General features: G+C 32.9%; 2 protein-coding genes across 2 annotated transcripts in view; both read right to left on the bottom strand.

Annotated features, from left to right (window-relative positions):
- fd3F (forkhead domain 3F) overlaps positions 1-17,439 on the bottom strand; it is a 46,268-nt gene extending 28,829 nt beyond the window's left edge. The window contains exons 1-2 of the mRNA XM_065509339.1: positions 16,256-17,439; positions 11,871-11,966 (exon numbers count right to left, since the gene is read on the bottom strand). Coding sequence (XP_065365411.1) covers positions 11,871-11,966; positions 16,256-17,439 — 1,280 coding nt within the window. The remainder of the gene's footprint in view (positions 1-11,870; positions 11,967-16,255) is intronic.
- A 4,501-nt stretch (positions 17,440-21,940) lies between these two features.
- On the bottom strand, positions 21,941-22,881 carry PGRP-SA (Peptidoglycan recognition protein SA). The gene is made up of 3 exons (XM_065507647.1): positions 22,595-22,881; positions 22,297-22,415; positions 21,941-22,216 (listed from the first exon to the last, which is right to left on the bottom strand). The coding sequence occupies exons 1-3, from the start codon at positions 22,864-22,866 to the stop codon at positions 22,032-22,034; spliced, it is 576 nt and encodes a 191-aa protein (XP_065363719.1). The 5' UTR covers positions 22,867-22,881; the 3' UTR covers positions 21,941-22,031.
- Positions 22,882-23,229: the final 348 nt, after the last annotated feature.

Raw genomic sequence — 23,229 nt, 5'->3', positions numbered from 1 at the left:
CAAGATTTTCTATAGAAAACTTGAAGAGATGCAAGATTTTCTATAGAAAACTTGAAGAGATGCAAGATTTTCTATAGAAAACTTGAAGAGATGCAAGATTTTCTATAGATAATCCGCAAAATTGTTATAAAAAACTGTGCATAAAATTCGTTGCAATCAAAATTATATCACTTCCTCGTAAATAAATAAGTATTCATTTAAATTTTATATGCCCCAAAATACCAGAATAGAAATAAAGTTCTACTTCACAGGTGTTTTACAAAATTCATATCAAAATCAACAAAATTGTCTGCTTCATCCTTGGCGCATAAATTTTTCATATTTCAACCATTTGGTTTCATTTCCATCCCTTGAACACAGGAAATGAAAGGAAACATTTATAGTTGTCAATTTGATTGGGTTTTTTTTCGATGTAATATTTTATTGTCATTAGTTTGACAGCGAAATATATTGACAAATTATTGATTTTATTTTCTCTGTATCGTATTTATTTACATACATTTGTTCATACATGAAAATTAAATTTCATTTAGTATAGGTCCAAATGAATATCACCTTTTATAATTGTTCTTTGTTTTTTTTTTTGTAATAAGTAATTTAATACTGTACGTACTTTTGTAGGAATATTAAGATATTGAGGCATAGAGAAATATACATAGAGACGAGACACTCCGTCTGTCAAACAAAAATAAAACAAATCATATGTCTGAAACAAAAACAAAATACATATGTACATTGACTTGTATTTTGTTGTTGCAAGAGTTAGGTTTTTGACATTTATGTCTCGTCTCTATCACAAAATCTAGAAAAGTCAATGATTTATATCGAGTGTTCGAATATCAGGAGTTTCTATAGAAAATCTTCAGTCAGAAGTTTTCTATAGATAATTTTAATGTAGTCAAGCCAATCATTTCCAACAAAAAATCTTACGGATAATCTAGTATTCTATAAAAAAAGGTTACGGATAATTCAGTTTTATATAGAAATTCTTAAGTCTGTTCAATTTTGTTGTAAAAAATCGTACGTCCATTAAGTTTCCAATAGAAAATCTATGGTGACTACATAGGTAATCAGTATGGTGGCGGATTTTCCTTCTCAGGTACCGTTCAAGCATTTCTGAGTTGTGGAACTTATATTAAATGATCAAATGATTGAGTACATAGATCGTAGATCGTTGATTCATCCCTCTTAATCGGGATTTCGAGGAGGCCATAGCACTACTTCTCTACTGTTATCCTTGACTGATTCGATCAGACATCTTTTATATATCCGTAAGAGTGTTGTGTTACTTTCAGTATATATCCACGACTCTTTCCCGCACTCGACGGATCACGAGTGGTATTCCACAGGGATCAGTAGTTGGCCCACTTTTTTATGATTCATATAAATGATGTATAATTTGTTTGTTATTCTGATGCTGAATTTGAAGATGAGTTGGAGGAGGGTGATAATTGCACCCTTCGTAGTATCATGGACAAAGTTAATGGGATTTGGATTCGATACTGGCAGGATGTATATCAGCATTAATGATCACCTGTTGAATTTGTTAATAATATGAGAAGTCTAGGTCTTGTTATAGATAACTTATTGAATTTTTCTCCACATCTAAATTATTATTATCTTCCCGAATATCATTTATATTAAAAAAAAGATATTCATTGAATATCCATTACCTTGTCATATTCTGTTCTGAAATGAAGCGTATCCCAGAGAGTGCGTTCTGATGGTGTATAAGGCGGGTGAGGAAAAACTTCTCAAACACTTCATTCTAAATAGTTTGTAACAGGTATTATAACATGTGGTTCAGCGTTGTCGTGATGAAATATTACGGTTTTGTGTCTGGCCACATATTCTGGGTGTTTTTCGGCAAATGCTAGCTTCAAACGAATCAATTGCGTTCGGTACAGGTTCCCTGTGATTGTCTGGTCAGATTTCAGCAGCTTATAATAGATAGGACCCTTTTGCTCTCACAAAATATAGAGAATTACCTTAGCGCCATGGATATTTGGCTTTAATGTCGAATCGACTGGCTGACCGGGCTTCACATACGATCTCTTACGCTTTGGGTTATTGTAATACATCAATTTTTAATCGCAAGTAATAATGTGGTGCAAAATTTTTTTATTTTATAGCGTTAAAGCATAATTTCGGACATGCAAAATCGTCTTTCAAGGTCTCTCGGCTTCAATTCGTATGGTACCCAATTCCACTGCTTTTGGATGAATTCTGCTATTTGGAAACATTTCGAAATTGCTCATTGAGTAGCTCCCAATTATTTAGCAAGCTCTTGTTGAGTTTGACAACCATGGAGTAATGCCTCCAATTCTTGGTCTACAATATTTTTTGTCTGACCAGGGCGATCTTTGTCTTTCATGTCAAAATCACTATTTCTGAACAGCACAAACCATCTCTCGCAAGTTGAAACCGATGGAACACATTCACCATAAGCTTTGGTGAGCAATTGGTGTGCTTCAGCGTCACTTTTTCAAAATAAAGAAGTAAATAGAGTTGGGTTGTTCATCAATTGAACAATTCAGTCAAATAAACAATGAGAAGTTGTTCAATCTCTTGTTTTTTTTATTCACTTTATTCTTTTTGGTCTTCTGTACTATAGATGTTTGAAGCTTATATTTTGAAAACGTGTTTTCGGATCGGATTTATGTTGTTTGAATTTTATATAATTCCATCTCCTTTTCGAGCAATTGTTCATTCGCTTAGTTCAGTCAAACACCACAGAATGGAAGTGAACAACTGAACAAAAAGAACGAACTTGTTCATTTAGTGAAAAGAACGATTATGCCCAACTCTAGAAGTAAAGTAAAACTTCCCGCATATGACGCTTTATTGGTACAAAATTCGACATTTTCGAAGCAAACACTATTTTCTATAGCAAATCTTGCGGATGTCAAGCAAGCAACACCTTGCCTATAGCCATAAGTATTTTTCTATAAAAAATATTTCGAATATCACACCAAAAGATACGGGGATGATTTAATAAGTAAATGACTTTTTGAATTTATTGCCTCTTAGCTAAAAGGGCAACACAGCTTCCGTCAACAGGCATCTATCATTTGAACAAGTTGCGACATTTAGTTTGTTTTTTACAGCCATTGATAGCAGACTACCGCGTGACTTGAGGAGAAAATGGAAAAAAGTGAATTTCGTCTACTCATTTGTTTGCATTATTTTTTGCGGAAAAGATCAGTGAAGCTTACCCTTAGCTTGATAAATACTATGGAATTTGTTGTGGCCGTACAAGCACGGAAGATGCTGAACGTTCTGGACACTCAGTTGAATTCTCAACCTGTAGGCATCTCACATAACTCAGTGGTTTCAATTTTGAATGATCACTTGGGTGTGAGAAAGCTTTATGCAAGATGGATATCGCGTTTGCTCACAATCGGGTAGACACATGTGCAGTTTCCATGGCAAAAATCCATGAATAAGGCTACGAAATGCTCCTTCATCCGACCTATTCTCCGCATTTAGCTGCGCGTTATTATTTCTTTTTTCCAAACTTGAAGAAATGTCTCGGCGGTAAGAAATTTAACTGCATCGATCTCACAAAAATTCCTATTTTTAGGACCTCGACAAATCTTGTTTTTTGGAAGGGTCAAATATTGGAAACATTGGAAAAAGCGTATAGAGCACAAATGAGATTACGTTGAGAAATACAATGATGTTTTACGGACTTATTGACCCGCCCTCCTATCGTGCGGATGCCAAGCAACAAGTTTTCTATAGAAAATCGTGCGATTCTGCATGTTCCCAATTGATAATAATGCGGATAATCAAATTTCCTATAGAAAATATTGCGCTACTTCAATTCTCCTACAGGAAAACATTCGGATAATCAAGTTTTCTATAGAAAATCTTGCAGATTGTAAAGTTTCCTATAGAAAATCATTCGGATAATCAAATTTCCTTTAAAAAATCTTGTGGATAATGAAGTTTTATAAGGAAAATCTTTTGGATTTTCAAGTTTTCTTTAGAAAATTTAACGAATCATCAAATTTTCTATGGAAATAATGTGGACAATATTGACTCTATTATTTATTTAATAAAACTTTAAGACGTAGTAGTTCATGAGCAAGATAATAAAACACTGAGAAATAAATCGCAGATATTGCTACGTCATTTAATTATAAGCATTTAACATTCTTCATTCACATGGTTCATTAAAAAGAAAATAAAAAAAATGAAAGGGGATGATTTAATTTTTCTAACCGATTTGCAAACAGAAATTCCTATTTGTTTTTAGGCCTCACAAAGACAAATTTGTGCTTGTACATGCATGATTGGTTGGGTTGGGTTTTTGGTGGTTTAATGGGAAAAAAGTGGAAAAATAAAGTTCATAAAATAAGTATTTCATGCGTTTGGTTGATGGAGTTGATTTTTGTGTGGGTGGTTTTAAGAATGGTTAGAGAATGGGCAGGTGAATTTGGGGGGGTGGTGAGTTTTTCCTAGGCTGACTGACAGGTAATTGTAAATGTATGTAAATTTATTCAAATACAATTTAGGCACGCAATCTTTATTAAAACATTCCACTTTAAGTGGTTTTGTTTCGATTTCTTTTTTGAATTTTTTTTTTAAAGGTTTTTCTTTAAAAAAGTGTTGATGGGGAAAGGATTTGACTTGTATGGGAACCTTGAAAATGTCAATAGGTTTGAAAAATTGAGTGTTTAAGAGGAATGTAAAGAGAGAGAGTTTATTTAATAATTGAATTTTCTTAGAAAATTTCTATTTTGGAATTACGCTCACATTCGTTTAGTATACAGCTGAATTAGTCTTCGGCCCCTAGTAACTATGAGAGCCGACCATTGATTTAAACAAACGATGTCTGTATTAGCTCTCGTTACAATGTAATACTGAAAGTAATCAGTTGTTACCGAAAACTGGCAAGATTTTCTATAATTTCTGTTAATTTTGAAATTTTTTTGTCTCCATTACAATCGAAGAATAGGGTTTGGAAACTTTCAACAACTAAGGGCCACCTTATTACGAATTATTCCTAAACTAAATATGTTTATGCTCATCTAATGTTGTATTTATATTTTCTATAATGATGGTAATAAAAGCAATTAATATTTTTTCATGTTTTCCCTCTATTTTCAGGTCCAGGCAAAACGTTTAACGTTTCACGTTTAAACACAACAAATTACAAAAAGCAGTGAGTACATGAAACCTCTAATTTTAAGGGTTGTCCTTTCTACATCCTTTCCTACATTCAAACATGACGACTGACGCAAAGACTTGTCAGTTTTTTAGCCAGTGCGTCTATGTATGAACAGGTAGTTGTTGCTGCTATAATTTGTAAATGTAATGAAATTCTTTAAGTTTTTCGTCAAAATTTATATAAAAAACCGCCACGTGACGTTAGTTTTTTCTTTTTTTTTTTGCACCACCTTTCTTTGCCCGGTTATTTCTCAATACGCTTGAATTGTTTTGTGTCCTTTGTGGATGGATCAGGTGCCACATGTTTGCTATTGATATTGGTTTTATTGATCGAAAGGTGGGCGCTTATGCCACACCATGTGTTGTTGTAAAATTAAACGGATATTAACATTCGTGTTTTGTGATAAATTTCCTTTATGACCATTGCTTGTCCTTTACGGTTAATATTTTATGCATTTTAACTGATAATCGTTTATTTTTTTCATGCCCATTGATGGGGTGCCAAACATGCTTCAATGCTTAAGAAGATTATGATCATTTACAGATCATAATTGTTGAGTAGAAGGGGGAGGATCGCTGCTATCATCACTTTGTAATAATTAGGGGTTTAAGTTTAAAATGTTTTGTTTAAAAGAAAATGATAAAGTAATTATGAGGACTAGAAAAATATGTTTATTATATGTATAAAGTTAATTTGAGTTGTTTTGAAGGTCGGTAGAAGAGAATTTTTTACTAAATTAACAATTTACAAAAGATTAGCAAGTGATTTTCTATAGAAAATGAAAAAATAGAGAAATAAATCTTGCGGATGTCAAGCCACAAAACTTTTTTGTATAGAAATTCTTGCGGATGTCAAGCACAAGAATTTTGCTATAGAAAATCGTACTAATGTCAAGCTATGGCTTAAAAATGCGGGCTGTTTTTCAAATGTTTAGCTTTTATTTTGAAACATTTGTACAATATAAATTTATACAAAGAATTGGCCATTATTAGCAATGACCTTTTCCCATCTTTCTGGCAACATATGGATTCCGAACCAAAAGAACTGCTCATCTTTCAAGGACAAGAACGAATTAAGCCAATTTCGGATACTCTGTTCCAAAGTGAAGCGTATCCCAGAGAGAGCGTCCTACATCTATCGAAAGAAATAGCAGTCGGACGGGGCAAGGTCTGGACTATAAGGCAGGTGAGGCAAAACTTCCCAACCACTTCATTCTAAATACCTTTTAACAGATGTGACCAAGCGTTGTCATGATGGAATATAACGGTTTCATTTCTTGCCGCATGTTCTGGGCGTTTTTCGGGCAATGCTCGCTTCAAACGAATCATTTGCGATCGGTACAGTTTCCCTGTGATGGTCTGGTCAGATTTCTGCAGCTCATAATAGAAAGGACCCTTTTGGTCCTACCAAATACAGAGCATTACCTTAGCGGCAGGGATATTTGGTTATGGTGTCGATTCGGTTGGTTGTCGGGCTTCACATAGGATATTTTACGCTTCGGGTTATCGAAATGGATTCATTCTTCATCGCAACTAAGCATCATTTCTGAGATGCAAAATCGTCTTTCAAGGTCTCTCTTCAATTCCTATGGTTCCCAATTTTTCTGCTTTGGATAATTCCTGCTGCTCGCAAACACTTTGAAATTGCTGCATGAGTACTTTCCAATGATTTTGCAAGTTCTTGTTGAGTTTTACAAGAATTCTCATAAATTAAAGTCTCCAATTCTTGGACTTCAAACTTATTTTGGCAAAACTTCTGAACCGCACAAATCATCTCTTGCACATTGAAACCGATGGAAATCATTTACCTTAAGCTTCGGTAAGCAATTAGTGTGCTTCAGCGGCACTTTTTTTATACCCATCACATACACATACATACACCATTCATAAATCAATTTCTCCGGCTCGGTTGCTATTTAAAACGGAGAAAATCAGTCCACAAATGGCTGAGATATAATGAAAAAACCAGGACAACCTCGATTTTTGGCCTATTTTTGACCTATATCTGGATTACTAAGTCATCAATATAGACAATATTGATATCTAATGATAGATATTTCAAAGACCTTTGTAACGACGTATATAAGTAAGTCGGACCTACAATGGGTCATAATCGGAAAAAAAATTTTTTTACCCCAAATTTTTTTTTCACCAAAAATTTTTTTTCGCTAAATAGTAAAAAAAAATTTATAATAAAAAAAATTTTAAAAAAACAATTGGAAAAATTTTTTTTTCAGAAAATTTAAAAAACAACTTTGGAACAAAAAATTTATTTTGTTTGACTAAAAATATTTAAAATTTCTAGTTCTGTTCTAGTTCTGTTCTAGTTCTGTTCTAGTTCTGTTCTAGTTCTGTTCTAGTTCTGTTCTAGTTCTGTTCTAGTTCTGTTCTAGTTCTGTTCTAGTTCTGTTCTAGTTCTGTTCTAGTTCTGTTCTAGTTCTGTTCTAGTTCTGTTCTAGTTCTGTTCTAGTTCTGTTCTAGTTCTGTTCTAGTTCTGTTCTAGTTCTGTTCTAGTTCTGTTCTAGTTCTGTTCTAGTTCTGTTCTAGTTCTGTTCTAGTTCTGTTCTAGTTCTGTTCTAGTTCTGTTCTAGTTCTGTTCTAGTTCTGTTCTAGTTCTGTTCTAGTTCTGTTCTAGTTCTGTTCTAGTTCTGTTCTAGTTCTGTTCTAGTTCTGTTCTAGTTCTGTTCTAGTTCTGTTCTAGTTCTGTTCTAGTTCTGTTCTAGTTCTGTTCTAGTTCTGTTCTAGTTCTGTTCTAGTTCTGTTCTAGTTCTGTTCTAGTTCTGTTCTAGTTCTGTTCTAGTTCTGTTCTAGTTCTGTTCTAGTTCTGTTCTAGTTCTGTTCTAGTTCTGTTCTAGTTCTGTTCTAGTTCTGTTCTAGTTCTGTTCTAGTTCTGTTCTAGTTCTGTTCTAGTTCTGTTCTAGTTCTGTTCTAGTTCTGTTCTAGTTCTGTTCTAGTTCTGTTCTAGTTCTGTTCTAGTTCTGTTCTAGTTCTGTTCTAGTTCTGTTCTAGTTCTGTTCTAGTTCTGTTCTAGTTCTGTTCTAGTTCTGTTCTAGTTCTGTTCTAGTTCTGTTCTAGTTCTGTTCTAGTTCTGTTCTAGTTCTGTTCTAGTTCTGTTCTAGTTCTGTTCTAGTTCTGTTCTAGTTCTGTTCTAGTTCTGTTCTAGTTCTGTTCTAGTTCTGTTCTAGTTCTGTTCTAGTTCTGTTCTAGTTCTGTTCTAGTTCTGTTCTAGTTCTGTTCTAGTTCTGTTCTAGTTCTGTTCTAGTTCTGTTCTAGTTCTGTTCTAGTTCTGTTCTAGTTCTGTTCTAGTTCTGTTCTAGTTCTGTTCTAGTTCTGTTCTAGTTCTGTTCTAGTTCTGTTCTAGTTCTGTTCTAGTTCTGTTCTAGTTCTGTTCTAGTTCTGTTCTAGTTCTGTTCTAGTTCTGTTCTAGTTCTGTTCTAGTTCTGTTCTAGTTCTGTTCTAGTTCTGTTCTAGTTCTGTTCTAGTTCTGTTCTAGTTCTGTTCTAGTTCTGTTCTAGTTCTGTTCTAGTTCTGTTCTAGTTCTGTTCTAGTTCTGTTCTAGTTCTGTTCTAGTTCTGTTCTAGTTCTGTTCTAGTTCTGTTCTAGTTCTGTTCTAGTTCTGTTCTAGTTCTGTTCTAGTTCTGTTCTAGTTCTGTTCTAGTTCTGTTCTAGTTCTGTTCTAGTTCTGTTCTAGTTCTGTTCTAGTTCTGTTCTAGTTCTGTTCTAGTTCTGTTCTAGTTCTGTTCTAGTTCTGTTCTAGTTCTGTTCTAGTTCTGTTCTAGTTCTGTTCTAGTTCTGTTCTAGTTCTGTTCTAGTTCTGTTCTAGTTCTGTTCTAGTTCTGTTCTAGTTCTGTTCTAGTTCTGTTCTAGTTCTGTTCTAGTTCTGTTCTAGTTCTGTTCTAGTTCTGTTCTAGTTCTGTTCTAGTTCTGTTCTAGTTCTGTTCTAGTTCTGTTCTAGTTCTGTTCTAGTTCTGTTCTAGTTCTGTTCTAGTTCTGTTCTAGTTCTGTTCTAGTTCTGTTCTAGTTCTGTTCTGTTCTAGTTCTGTTCTAGTTCTGTTCTAGTTCTGTTCTAGTTCTGTTCTAGTTCTGTTCTAGTTCTGTTCTGTTCTAGTTCTGTTCTAGTTCTGTTCTAGTTCTGTTCTAGTTCTGTTCTAGTTCTGTTCTAGTTCTGTTCTAGTTCTGTTCTAGTTCTGTTCTAGTTCTGTTCTAGTTCTGTTCTAGTTCTGTTCTAGTTCTGTTCTAGTTCTGTTCTAGTTCTGTTCTAGTTCTGTTCTAGTTCTGTTCTAGTTCTGTTCTAGTTCTGTTCTAGTTCTGTTCTAGTTCTGTTCTAGTTCTGTTCTAGTTCTGTTCTAGTTCTGTTCTAGTTCTGTTCTAGTTCTGTTCTAGTTCTGTTCTAGTTCTGTTCTAGTTCTGTTCTAGTTCTGTTCTAGTTCTGTTCTAGTTCTGTTCTAGTTCTGTTCTAGTTCTGTTCTAGTTCTGTTCTAGTTCTGTTCTAGTTCTGTTCTAGTTCTGTTCTAGTTCTGTTCTAGTTCTGTTCTAGTTCTGTTCTAGTTCTGTTCTGTTCTGTTCTGTTCTGTTCTGTTCTGTTCTGTTCTGTTCTGTTCTGTTCTGTTCTGTTCTAGTTCTGTTCTAGTTCTGTTCTAGTTCTAGTTCTGTTCTAGTTCTAGTTCTAGTTCTAGTTCTAGTTCTAGTTCTGTTCTAGTTCTGTTCTAGTTCTAGTTCTAGTTCTGTTCTAGTTCTAGTTCTGTTCTAGTTCTGTTCTAGTTCTGTTCTAGTTCTGTTCTAGTTCTGTTCTAGTTCTGTTCTAGTTCTGTTCTAGTTCTGTTCTAGTTCTGTTCTAGTTCTGTTCTAGTTCTGTTCTAGTTCTGTTCTAGTTCTGTTCTAGTTCTGTTCTAGTTCTGTTCTAGTTCTGTTCTAGTTCTGTTCTAGTTCTGTTCTAGTTCTGTTCTAGTTCTGTTCTAGTTCTGTTCTAGTTCTGTTCTAGTTCTGTTCTAGTTCTGTTCTAGTTCTGTTCTAGTTCTGTTCTAGTTCTGTTCTAGTTCTGTTCTAGTTCTGTTCTAGTTCTGTTCTAGTTCTGTTCTAGTTCTGTTCTAGTTCTGTTCTAGTTCTGTTCTAGTTCTGTTCTAGTTCTGTTCTAGTTCTGTTCTAGTTCTGTTCTAGTTCTGTTCTAGTTCTGTTCTAGTTCTGTTCTAGTTCTGTTCTAGTTCTGTTCTAGTTCTGTTCTAGTTCTGTTCTAGTTCTGTTCTAGTTCTGTTCTAGTTCTGTTCTAGTTCTGTTCTAGTTCTGTTCTAGTTCTGTTCTAGTTCTGTTCTAGTTCTGTTCTAGTTCTAGTTCTGTTCTAGTTCTGTTCTGTTCTGTTCTAGTTCTGTTCTAGTTCTGTTCTAGTTCTGTTCTGTTCTGTTCTGTTCTGTTCTGTTCTGTTCTGTTCTGTTCTGTTCTGTTCTGTTCTGTTCTGTTCTGTTCTGTTCTGTTCTGTTCTAGTTCTGTTCTAGTTCTGTTCTAGTTCTAGTTCTGTTCTAGTTCTAGTTCTAGTTCTAGTTCTAGTTCTAGTTCTAGTTCTAGTTCTAGTTCTGTTCTAGTTCTGTTCTAGTTCTAGTTCTGTTCTAGTTCTAGTTCTGTTCTAGTTCTGTTCTAGTTCTAGTTCTGTTCTAGTTCTGTTCTAGTTCTGTTCTAGTTCTGTTCTAGTTCTGTTCTAGTTCTGTTCTAGTTCTGTTCTAGTTCTGTTCTAGTTCTGTTCTAGTTCTGTTCTAGTTCTGTTCTAGTTCTGTTCTAGTTCTGTTCTAGTTCTGTTCTAGTTCTGTTCTAGTTCTGTTCTAGTTCTGTTCTAGTTCTGTTCTAGTTCTGTTCTAGTTCTGTTCTAGTTCTGTTCTAGTTCTGTTCTAGTTCTGTTCTAGTTCTGTTCTAGTTCTGTTCTAGTTCTGTTCTAGTTCTGTTCTAGTTCTGTTCTAGTTCTGTTCTAGTTCTGTTCTAGTTCTGTTCTAGTTCTGTTCTAGTTCTGTTCTAGTTCTGTTCTAGTTCTGTTCTAGTTCTGTTCTAGTTCTGTTCTAGTTCTGTTCTAGTTCTGTTCTAGTTCTGTTCTAGTTCTGTTCTAGTTCTGTTCTAGTTCTGTTCTAGTTCTGTTCTAGTTCTGTTCTAGTTCTGTTCTAGTTCTGTCCTAGTTCTGTTCTAGTTTTCAATCAATTTATTTTTAAAGAGTCTGGCTCACATTGAAAATTTACTGTATTCAAATTTCGCCAATTATTTGACATTCATTTATTAGCAACTTGTTGAAATTTTGCAAAAAAGAAAAGCAAACCTAAACAAAACAAAAATAACAACAAAGTTTTTTTAAACAAAATAAGCGAAATTCCTTAAAACCTTGCAAAAGAACAGCAGCAACAATTTTCTAAGTTGAAAACAGCAAAAACAAAAAGCGTACAACGAAAGTCATAAATTATTTGCACATTTACACAAACAAATAAATAATTACACATATGTAAACAAAACAAAATATTTGTTGTAATTTTTGACTTAACAACCGTTGCAACAACAAATAATATGAAATATTCTTATCAGATAAAAGAGCTAAACTTTGTTTATTAGTTGTTAAACAAAAGTGAGAATTAAACTCAATCTTATTAGTTTTTCTTTATTATTTGCTAAGATTTCTTATTTTATTATTTATTAAACAAAATGGCGTTTATTTTTAAAGTACTTACGATATCCATTGATAAATGCCGGACACTGTTAGTTCACCCTTATCCTCAAGGGCGTATTCAATCAGCTCCGTGTAGGTAAATGGTGGTTTTTTAGGCCTTTAGAAGGATTTTCATGATTTGTGGTTTGTTGTTGTCGTTCATATATAAGCATCCCCCAATATAGAGCGGTGGTGATGGTGGTGGTGGGTGATTTTAGTTGGTGTTAATATTTTCAGGGGTGAAGGGGAAAGTAAATATGAAAAAAAGAAAATAACATTTTTATTCATTTAGTAAATAATCTAAATGATTTTGTGATTTTTGATAATTTCCCCTCAAATTAGACTGCTGGCTCCAACAGAAAAAAGAAGTAAGAAAGTTTAGTCGGTCAAGCTCGACCATATAATACACTACACTGAGTATGAACAACTAATTATTCTATTAAAATTTCAATCATTTGTTTTCGAAACCTAAACCTAAATATAAGTTCAAATGCATGAGAAAATATTAAAAACAAATTCTCAAATTGTTCCCAAACCTGAAGACAAGTTTGATTTCATGATGTTTCAGTTTATAGTTAAAGCTCTAATTTATAATTTATATCGTTTGAATGTACTTTGAAATATATTCCAAAAATATATCCATATAATGGTACTACGCAATGTAAAGGGAGTTTTTTTTAGAGGTGGAGAACTTTAAATTGGCAGCACTGATTTCTGTGACAGCTGATTGACAGTTCTCGGTTGTTTTAAGGTTAGATTGATTTCACAATTTATCATGCCTGGTATTATGCTCCAAAGCAATTTTTCATTAGATTCTAAAGAAATTAAACACTTTGTTATTCGAATCTTAAGGAACCTGTTCTTTTTTAATCGATTATTTAAGAACCGGCTAATTTTTTATTCGATTCATAAAAAAAAGTTTTCTTTTATACACCGTTTAAATTTCTATTAATTTCTTTATAAAATAAATCAATTATTTTTTTAATCGATGTTTTAATCGGTTATTTAAAAACCGCATAATTTTTTTATTTGATTCTTTAATTAAATTTAATTTTTTGTTTGATTGTAAGAAACAGAATTTTTATTCGACTATTTAAATAAAGGTTCTTTTTATACGATTATTTAAGAACCGGTTAATTTTCTGTTCGATTAATTTTTTTTTAGATTTCATTTAAAACTATTATACTATTGTTTCAAATTCGTTTAGAACTATAAATTTTCATTTGGTGATTTATGCGGTCTTTTTTATTCGATTGTTTAAGAATCGATTAATTTTTTATAGAAAACAAGTAAGAGTACTATATTCGGCTGTGTCGAATCATATATACCCTTCACCAAATTATACTTCAAAATTTTAAATATTTTTAGGTAAACAAAATTTATTTTTTTTTCAGTTGTTTTTTTCATTTTTAGAAAAAAAAATTTTTCGATTGTTATTTGAAATTTTTAATTTTTTTTAAATTCTGGTTAAAATTTTTTTTCCGATTTTGACCCGTTGTATGACCAACTTACTATGGTCTTATATACGTCGTTGCAAATGTCTTTGAAATATCTATCATTATATATCCATATTGTCTATATTAATGTCTTAGTAATCCAGATATAGGTCAAAAATCGAGGTTGTCTTGGATTTTTCCTCATATCTCAGCCATTTGTGAACCGATTTTGCTGATTTTAAATAGCAAACTTCTCGAACCGTCTCCTGAAAATTTGGAATCGAATAAAAAAAAAACAACCAAATCGCTCCAGCCGTTCTCACGTGATGCCATTACATACATGGACCATTTCATTTTAATATATATAGAAGATAAATAAAGGTTGCATGGACCTCATTCCTAGTTAGTGTTTATTAATTTATATCCGCAGCTGACTAGAGTCTTAAGTTCAAAAGGGATCCATTGTCCTGTTGGTTGTGGTTTAAAACCCAAAGCGGTTAAAAGATCGTTGGTTAAATGACTGATGTTTGTGCTAGTGGAAAATTTCGAACAACCAATTGTAACTTACTAAGTGCTGTTGCTGACTCAACAGTGCCATTAAAAGTACCAGATATCAATTGGCTCAGTGCTCAGGAAATGTATTGGAGTGGTGGTGTTCGTGACACAATGGTTGTTGGGCTAGGCTCTCGGTCGAGGTTTATAATATGTGGAGTCAGAACAACAAACTTTAACTTTTACCGAGTGGGAGATTTTGAAGTCAGAGACCCTATGTCAGACTGGTTTGCTTTGATAATTGACCTGAGCTTTGCTGATTGACTAGCTAGCTATGATGACAGGGATAAGATAGCCCGAGCTTTCGAGAAGGTGCTTGTGCATTGATCTGTGCAGCCAATGTACGAAAAAATGGTGGTGAAAGAAGCACTGTCTCTATCTGAAGTTGAGAGCACGTTAATCTTGAACACAAATATCGTAATTGTCACTTCAAACTCTTTTAAATCATATCAAAACATTTAAAATCGAATAAATATTTTAGGAGATATTTGATATTTATCGTTTTACAGTTGTAAATCCACATTGGAAATACATTTGAGAATAAAGGCATATCAGAAATTGATAATGAATTATTCCAATTATGTGTTGGGAAATCTATTATTATACCCTTCACCTTCGTGAGAATGGTATATGTGAGTTTGTCATTCCGTTTGTAATTTCCACAATATAATTTCGCGACCCTATAAAGTATGTATATTCTGGATCCTTATAGATAGCGGAGTCGATTAAGCCATGTCCGTCTGTCTGTTGAAATCAACTTTCCGAAGCCCCCAAATAACTTACATACACGATTCATACATCAATATCTCCGGAATTCTTCCGGCTCGCTTGCTATTTAAAACCGGTACAACCTCGATTTTTGGCCCATTTTTTATGTATATAAGTGAATTACTCATTAAGTCATTAATATAGACAATATGGATATCTAATGATAGATATTTCAAAGAGCTTTGCAATGACATATATAAGACCATAGTTGGACCTACAATGGGTCAAAATCGGAAAAAATATTTTTTAACTCGAATTTTTTTTTCATCAAAAGTTTTTTTTCGCTAATTATTAAAAAAAAATTTAAAAAACAAAAAATTTTTTTTTTAAATTTAAAAAAAAATGTTTTAAAATTTCAAAAAAAAACAATTCGATACATTTTTTTCCAAAAAGTGAAAAAAACAACTTTGGAAAAAAATAAATTTTGTTTACCTAAAAATATTTAAAATTTTTATTTTGAAGTATAATTTGGTGAAGGGTATATAAGAATATAGCTCTCTTAATTGTTTTTTAATTATCTTTAAATTCTTATTCATCGTTTGACATTTGAGAAACAGTTTTATTTCAAGTCATTCTCAATTCATTCGCTAGCTGGGAGCAAGCCATGTCTGCTAACCATTTTAAAGGTTGATAGTCAAACAAATATGTTAAAAGAAAGCTTTTAAAATGGTAATTTGAAACTTAATTGTTTCTGATTAAATAACCTCCAGTAAAAACCTAAATTCCATAAAGTATTTGGTGAAACATTTCTAAATTCCAAATTCCTTTTAATATTTTAGAGGGAATGTGTAAAACTAGTCACAAAACTTTAAGGATCGTAAGTGGTTAAGAAAGACATTAAAAGTCTTAAAAAGACAATTTATTGAAAAGGTTTTCTTCCGACAATAATAAGGAACAGTCTTATAACTAAAACTAAGACCTGTCAAAGAGCGTTTATTTCAATGGTGTCAATCCAATGACCAGGATTTCAAGAGCTACACAAAGAAAACAGATTCGTAGTAGCAACCGAATTTGTTGCCAATCGAATAATGATTTGGTTGCACACATAGAATTTTTCGGTTCTATCAACAGAAAGTCAGTTGATAAAGAAAAGAATTTCGGTTAATACAACCAAACTCTTGTTACCCCTTCTAAAATTTAGTAGCCACAACTGTAAAATTCGATCACTAAAGCTACGTTTCCGCATACACCGTAATCGGCACCGAATACGAAATTCCATACATTTGCACCGAAAAAATGTTCTAAAACGAACTTTTTTTCGGTGCAAATGTAAGGAATTTCGTTTTCGGTGCCGATTACGGTGTATGCGGAAACGTAGCTTAAGCCAGAATCATTCTATTGGCAACAAATTCGGTTGCTACTACGAATCTGTTTTCTCTGTGTGGCTCTTGGGTTCCTTTATATGAAGGGGGACTGAAACATGAGACCATTGAAATAAATGCTCTTGGACAGGTCTTAGTTTTTAGTTATAAGACTGTTCCTTATTATTGTCGCAAGAAAACTTTGACATTTTTCAATAAATTGTCAACTTTCTAATACTTTCAAACCAGTTACGTGATATGTCCTTCATCCGGTCACGATCGTTAATGTTTTGTACCGCTTTTATTTTCAAAATCCATCACATTTCTCCTTATTCATTTAGGATACTTACGCTCTATGAGACGATTCCTCAATTACAACATTTTCCGCCACAATCATATCATTGCCATCCAATTCCGATGTAACCTCCATCACCAATTCCTCAAATTTTTTACCCGTTTTATTTGCCTGCTTGGGGGACTTGGAGGCGTCATTCAATAAGGAACCATTTAACGATCCATGACTAGTATTTCCCCCTGAACCAGATGACAAAACTGTTGAGTTTGTCAACGAGTATGTGTTAGAGTTATTATTTATATTACTACAATCCGAGTTTGCTTGGGATTTAAAATTCTTAGCATTTGAATTTAGATTAGCCACATCTGGATTAAGATGAGGAAACTCATCGAATTTGAAATTCAACAGCCAAGAAAGATTTTTATCCTCAAAATCACAATCCTGTTCTAGATGATCATTGGTAAAGTTGTGGGAAGAGTTGGGTGAGGATGAAGATGCTGGAGTAGTTACTGTTAACTGTTTGGGAGTGGTTATGGAGGAATTTTGCATAGTTATGGGTTTAGGGGAAACAAAATACTGGGTTTGCTGTAAATCTGAAGTTGGATTTGAGTTTACTGCTAGGGAGCTGACCTCTGCTTGATTTTTCAGATTGATCGTGGGATTTAATTGGGAAATTTCCGTTTGCAAACTAGAGTTATAACGATGATCTAGTTCCAATAAATCGGAGGCCTGCCAATGTTCCCCATTATTATCATAGTCCACATGGGTATTGGCACACACGGTAGAGGGTGTGCTAAAGTTGGCCTGTTGACTGTCACTTAAACTGTGAGCAGAAACTGGCACTATTAAATTGGCATCGTAGGCAAATAGATCATTGATGAAAGAACTATTTGCTATAATGTTGAAAGTTCCCGAATTTGTATCCTGATTTTCATTATTGGGTTGAGGCTGCTGTTGATGTGTTAAATTATTCTCTTCGCGGGGTTTATAGGTTTGTTGGGCATATGTGTTTAGTTGCCCGTTATAATTTGTGGTTTCTTCTTGATCTATATGACGTTTCTTCCAGTTGTTGTTGCAGTGCGAGTTATTGGACTCGAAGTCTGTGTTTGATATGGGCGTTTGGTTGGAATCAAGTTCCTGCTCCGAATATTTGCGCTTAAGGAAATTTGTATATTCATTTTGGCCTTGAGACACGGGGGAGTTAATTGCACCGTTATTAACGGGCATGTTTAAAATCATTTTTTTTATTTAATTTTTTTAAATTTAATGACAATTTATTTTTGAATATTTTTTTAAAGTTTTCAAATTTCTTTTTTTTATTTATCACTTTACAACACACTTTTTAACCGTATCTAAAACCGTTTTCCTATTTTATTCCGTTAAGTTTTCAAATGCTGTGTTTTCATTACCGTCGTTTTACTAAAACTAAATTTTCTTTTATCATGTTTACAGGAAATCCTACAAACTATTTCCTTTAATATTAAAATTTTGCGCAATTATTCTTTCTCTTTGTTTTGTTTTGCTCTTTTAGGCACATGCTCACTCATCAGCCGTTTAGTGCAACAGAGACAACACTACAGGACAACTGTCGCTTGAACATGTTTATGCTTGGTTGCATCTGTTTTTCAGTTTTGTTTTCGTTTTTTCATATTGGCCATATCATTGGCAATTAGAAGGCTAAAAACCAAAAACCATATGGTTTAAACCAACTAAACTCGATTAGACTTTATATTACAGGGTGTTGCTGAACTAATGAACCCTGTAATTTATGTCAATTTAGTTAAGGTCCTTTTTTCAGTGACCTTTTGTAGTAGAAATCCTTTAACTTTAAACAGGTGTGTTTTCTGTTTTAGCTAGGATTCATTTGTCATTGTTTATATTTAAATTTATCTTATTTTAAGGGGGGATTCCCTGTTTTGACTCAACTTGATTCAGTTATTTTTTAATACGCTTGATTTTTTTTTTAATAATTTATTAAAGTTATTAAATTTTAATTAATCAACAAAATTTTTGCAGAAAAATTTCCCTTTTTGGCTTCATTTCTCCAAATTATTAAAAAATTCCATTAGAAATACCATTGCATTATTAAATCTCAGCTTGTGATGCATAAACAGATGACACATTCTACATCAGTCATATTAAATTCTAAGAGAAGTTTAATACAAACAATTTGACATATAAAATTCTGTTAAACTTGAACTTATTGTAATTAATCAACTTCGAGTTAAGCTCTTAAGAACTAGTTTTTTACTTGTTAGTTAAACGTAGTTGTAACATGCTATTAAGTTAAACCTGAAACAAACTTGGGAGGTCAATAATGCTCTGTTAAACCCAGATTATAAACTAAATAAACAATAAGTGAAAAATAACAATTTTGGTTTAAGCTAGTTTTAAAAAAATGTAGATTATCTTTATCGGAAAAACTAGCACTAAGAATACAATCCCTGTGACTTTTTCTTTAGGATTAAGTGTCGATTTAAGTTCTATTCATATGAAAGTGATCAATAATTTTAACAAGACGTTGCACAGTGGTATGAGAAAAAAAAGAAATTAATCTGTAACTTCTAAACCCTTTGTCCGATTTGAATGAAATGTCAAATGCGCAAAGAGGAAGTGTTGTCGAGTTTAAGTTAGACCTCATGAGCCCACTAGGAGCTGGGACAGGGGTGCCCAAAGTGGAACAGCTCCCCAAATATGTTATTAATTCTTTTGTAAAGTCCCCAAAGTAGGACAGCTCGGGTATTCAATTTTCCATAATTATATTGGTGTATTGTATTATATGGTCGGGCTTGACCGACAATACTTTCTTACTTGTTTTTTTTTAATACGCTCTCTTTTAAAAACGATAACAATACCGATCGAAACCAGTAATCTGGCGCATGAGCCCCAGGAGGAGTTCTGCACATTAATAATTTTTTTTTGGGGAATTTAGAAAAGCAATTAATTATGTCTATATCTGATCATAGTATGTGCAATGAAACTGTCAAGCTTTGAGGGATGGTACATGATCGATAAAGGAAAAACGTTGGTAATGTAACAAAATCGATTGATCTGTATTCAAGTTAATCTGTGTTGGCAGATGTACCCCTATGACGAATGGTCCCCCTTCTACCCAATTCCAGTTTATATTTTCTGACGGACCCCAAACACGGTACCGTGGAATAACACCCCACGAAAAACACCCAACAAATTTTTCATACATCTTGGGACTTATTTCATTATGAAACAACTCCCAACGCAAGACCATTTAGGAGCGGCGGTGTCTCAAAAATGGGTAACTAGGACACAATGTATGACTGATTTTATTAGTTAAACAATAAATAAGAAAATCATATGAAACAAGTAAGAGAGCTGTGCCGAATCTTCACCAAATTATACTTCGAAATAAAAATTTTAAATATTTTTAGGTAAACAAAATTTATTTTTTTTCCAAAATGATTTTTTTGTTTTTTAATATTTTTTTTTTAATATTAAGCGAAAAAAACTTTTGGTGAAAAAAAAATTCGGGTTAAAATTTGTTTTCCGATTTTTACCCCATTTTGTAGGCCCAATAGATATCCATATTGTCTACATTAATGACTTAGTAATCCAGATATAGGTCAAAACTCGAGGTTGTCTTGGTTTTTTCCTTATATCTCAGCCATTTGTGGACCGATTTTCTCCGAGCCAGAAGAATTCCGGAGATATTGATGTATGAATCGTGTATTTAAGTTATTTGGGGGCTTCGGAAAGTTGATTTCAACAGACAGACGGACATGGCTTAATCGACTCCGCTATCTAAAATTATAAAAAAATCTTTTTTTTTAATTTGTTCCAAATTTTTTTTTTTTAATTTTTTTTAAAATTGTTTTTTAAAAAGTTTATTTTTTAAATTTTTTCCAATTTTTTTTTAAATTTTAAAAAAAAAATTATTTTTTTAATTTGCTCCATTTTTTTTTTTAAATTTATTTAAAATTTTTTTTTTCAAATTGTTTTTTAAACAGATTAGGGTTAAAAAATATTTTTCCCGATTTTGACCCATTGTAGGTCCAACTTACTATAGCCTTATATACATCGTTGGACTATCATTAGATATCCATATTGTCTATATTAATGACTTAGTAATCCAGATATAGCTCAAAAATAGGGCAAAAATCGAGGTTGTCACGGTTTTTTTCTTATATCTCAGCCATTTATGGGCCGATTTTGTCGATTTTAAATAGCAGCCGAGCCGGAAGAATTCCCGATATATTGATGTATGAATCATGTATGTAAGTAATTTGGGTCTACGGAAAGTTGATTTCAACATACAGAGGGACAAACAGACATGGCTATATCGACTTCGCTATCTATAACGATCCAGAATATACATATGAGGGATTTCATGTCAAGTGAACCAACTTTTAAATTCGATGTCTTCCGATCGGGATGAAATTTACACCTATTGGATAGTAATTCAGACACAATTTTTCGGAGTTAGAGGGGGTCAAAATTTGACATTTTGGGCAAACATGTGATTTTTCTCATCCATGTAACTTATTGCCTATTGTTCAGCAAAATGTGTTCCAAATAGTTTAGATAGCTATTTCTTCATTCTTTCGAAAAAAAATATTTAAAAAAAAAAATAAAAAAATTTTAATTTTTTTTTCCGAAATCAAAAACTTTTTTAACTTTTTTTTCAAAATGGGCCCTTTTTTTCTTAAAATAAAGCTTAGATATTTTCTTTGTAGACCTATTTTGTCGCTTAGTGGGATGCGAGTTTGATATCTATCAAAAAAAATGTTTTGTAACTCAAAACATGCAATTTTTGACTTTTTTTTGCAAAATCCAAAAATTTAATTTTTTTTGCTCAAAAGAAAGCTTGGATATTTTCCTTTCAGACCTATTTTGTGGCTTAGTGGGATGCGAATGGGATATCTTTCAAAATAAGGGCATAGAGAATTATACATAGAGACGAGACACTCCGATTTGTCAAACAAAAATACAACAAATCATATGTTTGATACAACAACAAAATACATTGACAACAGACTTAGGTTTTTGACAATTACGTCTCGTCTCTATGGTGAAGGGTATAATGAAGATTTTAGTGACTTAAGCTCAAACTGATTGAATTAATTCCAAGCTCTGTTTTCAAATGCGTATAACTCGCTAATTATAAAAGGTAACTCGTACTCGCAAGCATGTTTCTTATACCGCTGCTCGTGGGATATAAAATCTTTAAATTTGGATGAACCACAAACAATTTGAAAACTTTGGTTTGCTGAGGTGCTCACCTGAGTGGTCTATTGGATCTGTGGTCAAAACTCAAATACTCCTCAGCTACCTAAGTGTGAAATTGTATGTCAAACAGATCAGCCGGTTACAAATGGCTGATTTATTTATAAAATATGTTGATTATGTACATCGCTTAGACCCCTTTCACACTAGGCAATTTAGTTGCGGAAGTCTCTTGTCTTCTCCTTAACCCGACATTACCTCTGGCATCTACAAACACAAGAGACTTGCGCAACTAAATTGCCTAGTGTGAAAGGGGTCTTAGGATGATTTTGCCCGAAACTGAGGCTGTCCAACTATAATTATTTTTGAAATATTGTTGAACAATGAGAACAAGATGTTATCTCTTGTAGTGCTATATTTTTAGCTTAAACTGGCAGTTGTAAATTTTTTACTGGACAAATTGCTGCCCATTCATATTCTTGCGTCAGATACTCTTTATAAAACACTTTCATTAATCATCCGTATTAAAATTAAATAAATATTTAGTTAAACTTATAATAATTTTTATTTAAAATTAATGTATCTTAAAATTACTGTGATAATAAATGCAAATTAAATGATTTAAATGATATTTAAGCATGAGGCGACCAGTGATCCCAATCTTGTATCTCATTGTACAAAATCAAACCTGGACTTTTGGTGGAAGACACTTGAGAGGCAGCAAACAACTCATAGTTGGCATCTAATTCACCATTCTTAACGCCGCACTCTAAAAGTTTTTGGGCAGCAGTCAAAGCCATTTGTTTAGGTAATTTTTCTGAAATTAAACAAAACAAAATATGATTATTTTTACATTAAATCTATCAAATCAATAATGATAGTGTTGTGTAAACATACCACTGAAATTGCCTATAAAAGCTATGCCGGTGCCATTTGCATTGTAGCCATAAGTGTGAGAGCCGGCTACACGCCAACCCGTGCCCTCATACACCACACCATCGCCGCCAATTAGGAAGCTAAAAAAAACAAAAGAAATAAGTTCAAAAGAAACAAATCAAAACAAAACTGAGACTGTTACTGATAAGCATCCCTCACTGATAAGACAGGGGGAATTTTTGAAATTGATAATTTTAATATACTCTGCGCAATACTAGGAAGAACTAAATGTCTTTGCTTTAATTAAAATACTACTTACTTGTAACCGATATCATTGTATTCCAAATCATTGATGTGATAATGCTGCATATTCTGCAAAATTTCTGAACATTTTAAAAATGTTGTGCACTCCGGCGTCACGGTATGATGTATGACCACATATTTAATGGGTATGGGACGATAGTCCACAATTTTACTCAATTGACCGCCCCATTGACGCTTCAGTTTAATGCGTGGACAGTCTGATTTCTTAGCAAGTCCAATATAAGCTATGGAAATGATGGTTAAGGTAAAGAAAATGGATTTATACATTTTTTTATTTTAATAACGATCAGCTTTAGTTGTGCAGTGTTTGTCTTCGATGAGTTCTGGTTTCAAACTGAGCTTGTTTTCAAGCTGTTTTTTCTATTTATAGCAAGTAGCTGGTTTTTGAGTTTCTGGATAAGAGTGTATTTTATAGAGAATTCTCTTTAATTAAGAATTGTTTATTTAGTAACTAAATTTTAGTTATTTACAATCAATTGATGTGTGGCGACTCTTTTGTTTTTATTTTGTTTAAATTAGAGAGGGTTTAATCGTAAGTAACTAAAGTTAAAGTTTAACATATTATGGAAAGGTATGGTTTGTTTAATTAGGTACTATTTGAAAGTATTTTTTAAGTACTTTAAAGCTTAA

The sequence above is a fragment of the Calliphora vicina genome, chromosome 4 (genome assembly GCF_958450345.1).
Source record: "Calliphora vicina chromosome 4, idCalVici1.1, whole genome shotgun sequence".
Taxonomy (NCBI): Eukaryota; Metazoa; Arthropoda; class Insecta; order Diptera; family Calliphoridae; genus Calliphora; species Calliphora vicina.
Note: the sequence above shows the minus strand (reverse complement) of the source record. Positions and strands in the feature narration are given on the sequence as shown.

Bases quoted from the DNA above. Each gene is read 5' to 3' on its own strand.
- PGRP-SA (XM_065507647.1), bottom strand. From the start codon at position 22,866: ATGTATAAATCCATTTTCTTTACCTTAACCATCATTTCCATAGCTTAT. The intron at 22,416-22,594 runs GTAAGTAGTATT...TGTTTTTTTTAG, and splicing joins TACAATGATATCGGTTACAA to CTTCCTAATTGGCGGCGATG. The intron at 22,217-22,296 runs GTATGTTTACAC...GTTTAATTTCAG, and splicing joins TTTTATAGGCAATTTCAGTG to AAAAATTACCTAAACAAATG.